General features: G+C 38.8%; 1 protein-coding gene across 1 annotated transcript; it reads left to right on the plus strand.

Moving 5' to 3' along the window:
• Positions 1-1,472: 1,472 nt before the first annotated feature.
• Positions 1,473-4,628, plus strand: LOC142496399 (uncharacterized). Its single transcript, XM_075603101.1, has 3 exons — positions 1,473-1,773; positions 3,176-3,253; positions 3,619-4,628. The coding sequence occupies exons 1-3, from the start codon at positions 1,497-1,499 to the stop codon at positions 3,951-3,953; spliced, it is 690 nt and encodes a 229-aa protein (XP_075459216.1). The 5' UTR covers positions 1,473-1,496; the 3' UTR covers positions 3,954-4,628.
• The last annotated feature ends 5,545 nt before the right edge of the window (positions 4,629-10,173 follow it).

Raw genomic sequence — 10,173 nt, forward strand, 5'->3', positions numbered from 1 at the left:
GACACCAGAATAGGAGACTTAGGGCCTCATGCAGTAAGCGTCGATTAAGTGAAATCGGCAAGTTTACCGATTACTCATGTTAATGGCGATTTTTCCTCTCCGTATGCAGTAAGTGCCGAATACATTCAAAATGAACCCGAAAACAAATCCGCCCACTCTCACGATGATTATCCGATCACACACAGGTGTATCGGCGTGCGTGGCGGGGTGCTGATAGGTTGCCCAATCACAAATCTTGCTGAATCAGGCGAAACAAGCATGTATTGGATTGCGCGCCATATTTAAAGGCAACGTGTACTGCTAATCATTCTCTGTGTTGTTGGGAGTGAGAGAGAGAGAGACGCACAGAGCTGGCTGATTGAACATTTGCATATTGACGGAGAGACTTGTTGTGTATTGGGTGAGCTTTGTCCATTGTTGTTTTGTTTACATCTTTGTCTTGTTTTATATGTGGAAGTGTTTCGTGTGATTGGCTGTACATTAGTTGTCTGTTTTTTGTGAGTGCTGGAAGTATGCCCGCAAAGCGTGGGAAGAGTGATGCTGGTGGGAGTGGGAGTGCTATTCGTGCGAGTACGCGTCGGAGTGAACGTACTGTTCAGGGGAGTGATGTTGCTGGTGCACCGAGTGGTGTTGCTGGGAGTGGGAGTGCTGTTGCTGGGAGTGGGAGTGTTGTTGCTGGTAGTGGGAGTGCTGTTGCTGGGAGTGGGAGTGCTGTTGCTGTGAGTGGGAGTGCTGTTGCTGTGAGTGGGAGTGTTGTTGCTGGGAGTGGGAGTGCTGTTGCTGGGAGTGGGAGTGCTGTTGCTAGGAGTGGGAGTGCTGGTGCTAGGAGTGGGAGTGCTGGTGCTAGGAGTGGGAGTGCTGGTGCTGTGAGTGCTGCTGGTGGCGCAGTTGCTGATGGGGTGGATGGTGGTGGCGTGCTTGCTGGTGGGCAGCTTTTGGAGGCTCTTCCATTGGAAGAAGGAGAGTCCAGTCAGCACCAGCCAAGCTCTGACCCTAAACCTGCTCGGAAGAAACGTGTGGAGAAGCCACGTAATCCTCGCTTCAATGACCAGGAAAATACAGCTCTTGTCACTGGCATTCTGGAGCACTATGACAGTATATATGGACATTTACTAGGTAAGTGTACCTTTACATTTATTATTCAAATACATGTAATCCTAGGTCATCTGAGTTTTGTTCATATGCAAATATGGGTTCAGAATATCTTTCTATGTTAATTAGTCTGGAAACACAGCTTTTTATCATGCCTTACAAGGACAACTAATCACAGGCGGTCAATTTGCCATAACTGCATACAATATGAATGCAACCTTGCTTACATGTATAGGTTTAGTAGTGAATGCTCATGTGCTTCACATATTACACATAAAACAGCATGTTTGCTATCTCTTGGAACAGCTAGCAGTGTAGGAAACTGGTGCTTCTATTATTATTCATTTACCTCATATATTTTATATGTTTTTCAAGGGCGGACAAGTTCAGCAAGCAGAAAAGAAATGTGGGACACAATAGTCATTGGTGTCAATGCGTGTGGGAATCATGTGAGGGACAAGCGGAATTGTCACAAGAGATTTGATGATATTAGGTCCAAATTGAAAAAGAAAATACAACACCAACGCGTACATGCTACTGGCACTGGAGGTGGGCCGACACCACAACGTCTCATATTAAGTCCATTGGAGGAGCTGCTTCGGGCAAAATTACTTCCCGTCGTCGTGGAAGGCTTACCTGGTGACCGTGATATAGGAATTTACCCCTCACAATTTCCACCAGGTGAGAAATATTACTGTACTAGGCGTGTCGTTGCTTACAGTTATTTTGCATAGTTACACTGCTTTTTATACTGTCTTCACAATATAAGCATACCTGCATCTATATATGTATATGTCTGATTCTGTATATATATATATATATCTCAAAATAGACATATATGTTGTAGTCCTAATAAAAGCAGTAACTAATATAGCACGTGCCATTGCGTGCTCATTTACATGTGAATTCCCAAAATGCATTGCTGCAGTGGAAGCAATTGATGGTGGGCGAAGATGGGGAACAACAGGGTAGTACACATGTGTAACACATGTTAATCAGAAATTATTACTAGCTACAGGTACAGAACATAAATATGTAGAATATTATTGTGTATTTTATTTAATTTACTCCGACAAACATGACATTACTGCCTATTTTAAGCATGCATCAAATATATTGCATGCAACGGCCTACAAACATCACTTGCACTAACACATCTATAGTTGTTTATGAAAAGGTCCATTTTTGCTTTAAGTCATATACAGACAGCATAATGAGGCACACGTATCATATTTTATGTCATTGTTTTCATAACTTAAAAACTGCACACGACTATTTAGCTCATCTACCATTGTGTTAAAGCAGCTGCAATTAATATCTCATCACAGCATACACTTCAACAGAGGGGGTGGGGTTCAGCACACACACTAATTACAGCCTCATTTTAGGGTCAACTTAGTTCACACCATTTGCACCTGTTTCAAGTAATTGAAAGGTGTGGCTGATTAGGCTTTTTGGGGAAGGGAATACCGTTCTTACAACCTGACTAGCACAACTGAAGTTAATCACACTCATTTGAAAGCTTCACTTTAGCTACTAAATGCCCCAACAACTCATTACTTATCAAAGCGTACGTCACACATTAGTTCACTCATATCTATAGTTGAACTACTACTATCAACGACACATTATCACACACTGCATGTGTTGTCTTGTTGAGTCACAGCCACATTCAGGTGTGCCACATCTTATATTAATGTACCACACATATCCTCTACCAAAAACAACACTTTTTGCAATATGACCACCTTCATGATAACCATTGTGAATGGTCATCTCATGATAGTTATGTACATTATGATACTGATATCACTACACAACATATGATTTTTATGTTCAAATTTTATCTATTTATCCTCACGCATTACTGCAGAAACATAGTATATTTTATGTTAGGGAACTCAAAAGTTCTAAGTACACAGGCATGTACATTGTTATTACAACTATTTATGTTCACTTTCACACACACATTTTGGGTTAAGGAAATGATGCTGTTAGGTACTCATAAATACAGAACATACAATAACTGTTTGTTCAATATTTACACATGTAAATGTAAAACTTATGTTATTGTTATATATAGTTGCCCCTGAAGGACATGTGTCACCTGAGACTGAACAAGTGTCTTCACCTGGGTCAGCCAGCTCAACACACCTAGAAGGTGAGTGTATCAGTTGGTGGCCATATAATATGTGCTCTTCTATATGTTATGTTGTCATGTTCATTATTTGTTTTGCACATCTTCTTTAAATAGGATTACTTAGTGTCAGTGAAAATGAAGTGTAAGGCAACTTGTATTGTGTTAGTGATGTTAACTATCATGTAGGAGTTGTGAGTTTACAGCAAGTTTTCATTCACTCATATTTCATACTGAGTCCAAACATTATTCTTAAGTCAAGGTAGTTTTTAATGTGAGGTTATAAAACGTATGGAAACATGTTAGTTGTAACTTATGACACAGTACAATTACATAGTAACACAGCAGAGATTAACATGCCATTTAATAATGTGTACATTTTTTTGTAGAACATGATGAAGAGGATTTTGATGATGATGATGATGATGATGATGCCGCCGCCGCCGCCATAGACACACAAATACAAGCAAGTGACCATGAAGAGGTTCCAATTGAAACTGTTTTACCGCCAAAACGTCCAGCAAATACCACATATAATGCAATTGTAGCTTCTGAGGGAAAAATTGTGGAAGCAGAAAATCGTCGCCATTCTGACCTGATGACAGTGCTGGAAAGGATGATTGCACTGCAGGAAGAAACAGTTTCACAATTGGCACATCTCCACAGAGTCTTCATTGAAGTGCCTAAACAGTTGCAAAAATCAACACCTCATTCGAAGCATTAGTTGTTCAGCAAACACAAGCTAATTACTGGAGAATGACTAATGTACCACAATTCAACACCTCCCAGCCAGGATCTGTTCATGCAGGTCAGTTTTCACCACATTCATCTGATATTCATTCACCAGGCCCAAATGTTACCGGTCAAGTATCAGACATTGCTGTGCAGGTTCCTGATGACATCCTACCGCTGCCATCTGTACAAATTCAGCAGCAGACACCTACAAAGGAGGCGACAAAAACAAAACAAGACACACATGAAACAGACCAACCATCACTTGTGCAGTGTCTACCAACTTGCTCACATGTGTCAGTGGGCACAAGCCCTGTCCGTGAACAGTCACTACCCAAAAGCCCTGTAGGTGAGTCACTGGCCAAAAGCCCTGTAGGTGAATCGCTGCCCAAAAGCCCTGTAGGTGAATCGCTGCCCAAAAGCCCTGTAGGTGAATCGCTGCCCAAAAGCCCTGTAGGTGAATCACTGCCCAAAAGCCCTGTAGGTGAGTCACTGGCCACAAGCCCTGTAGGTGAGTCACTGGCCACAAGCCCCGTAGGTGAACAGTCACTGCCCAAAAGCCCTGTAGGTGAGTCACTGGCCACAAGCCCTGCCCGTGAAGTGCCAGAGGCCACTCAAAGTGGCTCTGTTGTGCCTAAAGTTGGTGGCAAAAGAAAAAGGAAAATTCAAGAGACAACAAGCAGGCCTGTTACTCGCTCGCAAAAGGAACAAAAAAAATAAATGTTATAATTCAGAAAATATGTCTTTGGCCTTGTTTTGTTGACTTCAGATTATCTAATTACTATTGTAGGTATGCTGAAGACTGTGTTGTTTCCAAACTTTCAAGTATGTTCTTGTACACGTGAAGTTTTGGAAATGTTAACACTCCTAATTAATGAATAGTGTTATAAATATTTATGTTTTAATCGTCTGTTCAGTAATGGTCCACCAGGAGCCAGTTGCTAAGTTTAGAGAAGCTGCCATTGACTTTGCAGCAAAACATTGCATTTGGGTGTGTTAATTGATGTAATCATTGCATGTGCATATTATTTTCATGCAATTATAAAAGCACCTATTTAACTGCAAACATCTTTCTTGTACGTGTACAGCAGGATTTTGTGTTAAATATTACTTACCTTTGGTGGCCATTGTAATGTTGTCCTTTAATCATTTATGTGTTCTTGTTTCAAGAACATCTCTGAATTGATACTAATATATATGTAGTATGTATTGATATATGCACACACACACACACACACACACACACACACACACACACTGTGTGTGTGTGTGTGTGTATATATAGTACTATCTAAACTGGTATAGATGTATTTACAAAAAACATACACTTCATGCTTCCTTGTGAAAACACACTATTTTAATAATACAGGCCTAATGTTTGACAACTATACTAAGTGTGAGCCTCTAACATTATTGGGTGCAAACAAATGTTTATTACTTAATTCACTCATGTTTATCACCATTTAAATAGGTTTCATACAAGGCCTACTTACTGCCATCAATATGTTGTGTGTACTCCTGCAATAAAAAAAAAAAAAAAAAAGATACATTATATATATACATATATACACACACACACACACACACACACACACACACACACACACACACACACACACACACACACACACACACACACACACACACACACACACACACACACACACACACACACTATACATATAGTACAATATACACTTTATATATATATATATATATATATTTTTATGAGAGAGATATATTTATATATATATAGATACACACGTATTTAAACTCATGCAGACAGGTAGTTAACCAGAATTTCAAATACACACAGAAATGTATGTGGGAAAAAAACATTTCATTTTGCAGGTGTGTGTATTTACTGATATGGCTGTCTAAGCACTATTTTCACACAGTGCTCTTTGTTATTTTTCTAGAAAACTCAATGTTACTGAAATAAGTGTAGGAATGTTTTCACAAACGAGATAAAAAAATGATACATGTTTTTCCCACATTCGCCTATCACTAACCACAAAACTTAAACCAATTAAAAGGACACATCCAATTGGCGTTTGAAATAAGGATTAAAAGTAGTTACTTTTGTTGACCTTGAAAACGAAACACAGGAATTTGTTAGCCATTGAGCAGAATCATTTTGATGAGCAAAGAAGACAGAACTGCACACATCTTTTGTGCTACTCTGACATGGCTGATGAATTCGTTAACAATATGAATCCCCTCTTAGGTTATAAGTACATGGTTTCAGAAGCAATTTTAAACAGTCGCGGACACAAAGCAAGCACACGCCAAATCTATGATTTGATTCGAGCTAAATATCCTTATTACCAAGACCGTAGGCATGCGCGGAATTTTAATTCCTCAATAAGATTCACTTTATCAACTAATGACTTTTTTGAACGTGTGCAGGATAAGCTAGAACACACCTATGGTTTCTGGAAGATTGCAAAGGAAAAGCATTTTACCCTGAAAGAGGGCACATATATTGTTGTGAAAGGCATATTTATTCCTAATGCCAATAGCAATGGATCCGCTACTACTGTTCCGTGTGAATCGATACCTGCTGCAATATCTGCACCCTCCATTCCTGAAACCCACATTGTACAACAACAAAAGTACTATGATTATGTACCAAGCCTTTCAGCTGAAAATGCATTGGAATGGGAACCAGAAGAAATGAACCTACCTCCCGACCAATTGTTTGAAGAAAGCAGTGGCGATTCCTATGAGCGCTTCATGGAGGAGATGTGTGTCATACTGGATTCAGCGGGTGGGTCAAGCGTGGATGAAAATGCCTTGCATTTCTGGAGCGACCAGTTGCAGCCAGACGAACAGTTAATTCTAGAAGAATGGTAAATATAACAACCGTTATGCGTTGACTGTGCGTTTAAATGTTTTTTTTTTTTTAACCACCATTTTCCCTTTCAATGCGTGGATACAGCGTAACATTGCAGACTGCATAACATGTAGCGATCACAAATAAATTGTTGCCGAATACAATATAGTATAACCTGAAAGAGTAGTACACATTGCTGACGGAATAAATATACGTACTTTCCTATCCCTTTAACCATATTAGCAGCATTTTAACATAACTCTAACACATACCTGTTTTGTTATCATGCAACATTTAAAAGCGGGTCCACCACGTATGACGTGGGACCCTTGTCATGGGCCAAGGCGTCCTTAAAAAGGATTACGGATGTAAGTCCTGCCCCCAAGCGACGTGCGCGCCTCAAAGCCTATTGGCTGTCATGTTTTGTTATAGTAACGGTAACTGCAGTGTGTCATGTGTGCGGCTCAGTGTTTGTAGGCGCCAACTGGGCGTTAGCTGAATGTTAATTGAGTGGGAGGAGTGTTAGCGTGCGTTTCACGCTGGTTTAACATGACGTCACACGTATTGCATTTGCGCATTGTGTTATCGGCCGTCCTTTCTGTCCAAACACGTCTGTTTAAAAAGAATACAGATGTACTCGTTTAGAACGAATGTAGTTTCGTATTCATTGTATTTGAAATAAAGATTTTATGTTTAATGGTATTTTCAAGATGTATTGAACGCACAACGTACGCTTTGTTTTGCGCATGCGCTAACAGTTAGTGCAGCCAAGCGTGAAGTGCGTGCGCACACTAAGATGTGCGCGCACATTTTTCAGTATACAGGCAACGTTCACATCATATACATAGTTATGCCTGCTACAAATTTAAAGAAACATTACATACTGATGTACACTTGTACTTCTAACATATAAGTGAGTGACGTGTGTATGTACACAATCATATAGAGCTGTGTAATGCGTTGTCACGGATACATATAGTAAGGTGCCATATTTGACCATCATGTGTTTGCTGTATTTCAGAGATGTCGGGGAAGATACAATCGGATCAATGTATGATTTCAGAAGAGTCTACCTTTATATGAGATGATTGTGAGGAGGAGTCACCGACTACTATACTACATATGGAACTAATTTTATATTGCTTGCAGCGCTTATTAACAAACAATTAAAAATGTGATACCCTTATGCCTATATTGCATAAGCACTTAATTAACATAATGATATTGCAAAATAGTGCCTCATGAATTTTTATTGAGTGTTCTTTAATGACTACTATCATTTTATGGCATGGTGTGTTTTATATATAACAACCATTCCCACTCTGCTAACACATTTGTGTATTCTATTGTGTAATGGAACGTATGACTGTCGAAACTATGTAACAATAATAATAATAATAATAATAATTATAATATGAGCATGTTCATGTATAGCGCTGCTAGTTGTACACAGCGCTTTACAGACACATTTTTCAGGCTGAGGTCCCTGGCCCGTGGAACTTACAATTTATTTTTTGGCGCCTGAGGCACAGGGAGATAAAGTTACTTGCCCAAGGTCACAAGGAGCCGACACCGGGAATTGAACCAGACTCCCCTGCTTCAAACTCTCAGTGCCAGTGTGTGTCTTTACTCACTGAGCCACTCCTTCTCCCAATGTAAAGGACACTTACAACCAACTAGCCATTTCTTGTTAAAAATCTCTTGTTACATGGGTATGTTGATAACATGGTTTGGGACTGTAGCAAATAATGTTATTGGCCAGATGTTGTGGTCCCCTACAATGCATGAAGTTCTGAATATGACATCAACATCATGTAATGAAGTACGTTTCTGTGTATATTTCATTAACCTAACTAACTATAGTTTACTGTGTTTATTAAACGTTATAAAAATACATAGTATAGTCAATATGATGATATAAGCTACCATAATAAAGCTGGTGTTATCATTTGTCGGTGTTATACATGGATCCTACACAAATTGATACAGACACAAACAGTTGTCTTACAAAGTGTGTCTATGCTAATGTGCACGTGATTGACGTTACAATTGTGAAAATACTTGATAATTATCATCATGATAATGATGAAGTGACGTGATTTATATTCCAAAAATATTACCAACATTGTCATATTGGTAAATTATAAATGCTAAATGACAGTAACATTAGCGACAAATTTGTCTTCTCTGTTAACAGTTTAACACTTGGTACATGTAGGACACATCCACACACGTGTGACTTATACATACACATGTCACAAATTTAAATTAATGTTGACTATTAATTCCTAGCATTACAAAACACCAACATTGCTAAATATAAGATGTAGTACGCATTGTTGTGATTGCAGGCATTCATGCATGGAGTTTTATGATCAGTCAATTTCATCCGTGATGAATGATCTCCCGTAAGTAAAGAAATAACTACAGTTATCCCCTTGTCTCCAAACACCTCTATATTACATTAATGGAATTTATAAGGAAACATACATAAAATGTGATGAAATGTGAGTAATCATTTTCTAATACAATGCACATGAAAGCTCAAGAGTAGCTAAATGCATATACATGATACAGAAAGTACATATATGTAACATTTGTGTTTAAACCAATATGTTGGGTTTTTACTACAAATAATTATAGGAAGATTGATGTAGGCACATCTTATGAGAGATGTCAGCAAATATACATACCATGATCAGTCATACTGGAGATATACCTATAATGCAAAGGAACAATATATAAATTGCAAACATTGACATGCCATCTTCAGTACCGTAAACAACACAGCAAAGTGTGTATTTGGTGTTAAATGTGCAACACCATGTATATTTCATGACATTCAAAATGTAAATCAGGCTGGTGTACACATCATATGGATGTACATGTTACACTGCACCAATAACATTGTATGTAAGCATACTAGAAGCATGAATGAGTATGGGCATAATATGTGTATTGTGTTAGCATAAGGAACAACACAATGCTAAAATATTAGTGCTTTGTTACCCCAGTTGTATTCACATACACACAACTAAAGTAAAATTGAAGAGGGATTATATAACCTGTGCAACAATAACATACCGGTGCCACATCCCTTTGGGCACACAGCAGAGAGAAGAAAGGTGTGCAACCCATATTCATCTGTGTCCTACCAGAAGGGTATATAAAAAAACATTATTGTTAAGATAACATAATGTAAGTATAAAAGTATAACTTGGAACATATATGTTTTTACTTACAAGAAAAAAATGAATTGATGAGATTCTGGCGTGTCTGGCCACCACTGGCTGTTTGTTCATTTTCAGCAGCTACATGGGTGGGATGCTCGTCTACCACAGGCTCAGCTAGGTCTGACTGTACATTGTGCCTGAGT

Source organism: Ascaphus truei, chromosome 6, assembly GCF_040206685.1.
Source record: "Ascaphus truei isolate aAscTru1 chromosome 6, aAscTru1.hap1, whole genome shotgun sequence".
Taxonomy (NCBI): Eukaryota; Metazoa; Chordata; class Amphibia; order Anura; family Ascaphidae; genus Ascaphus; species Ascaphus truei.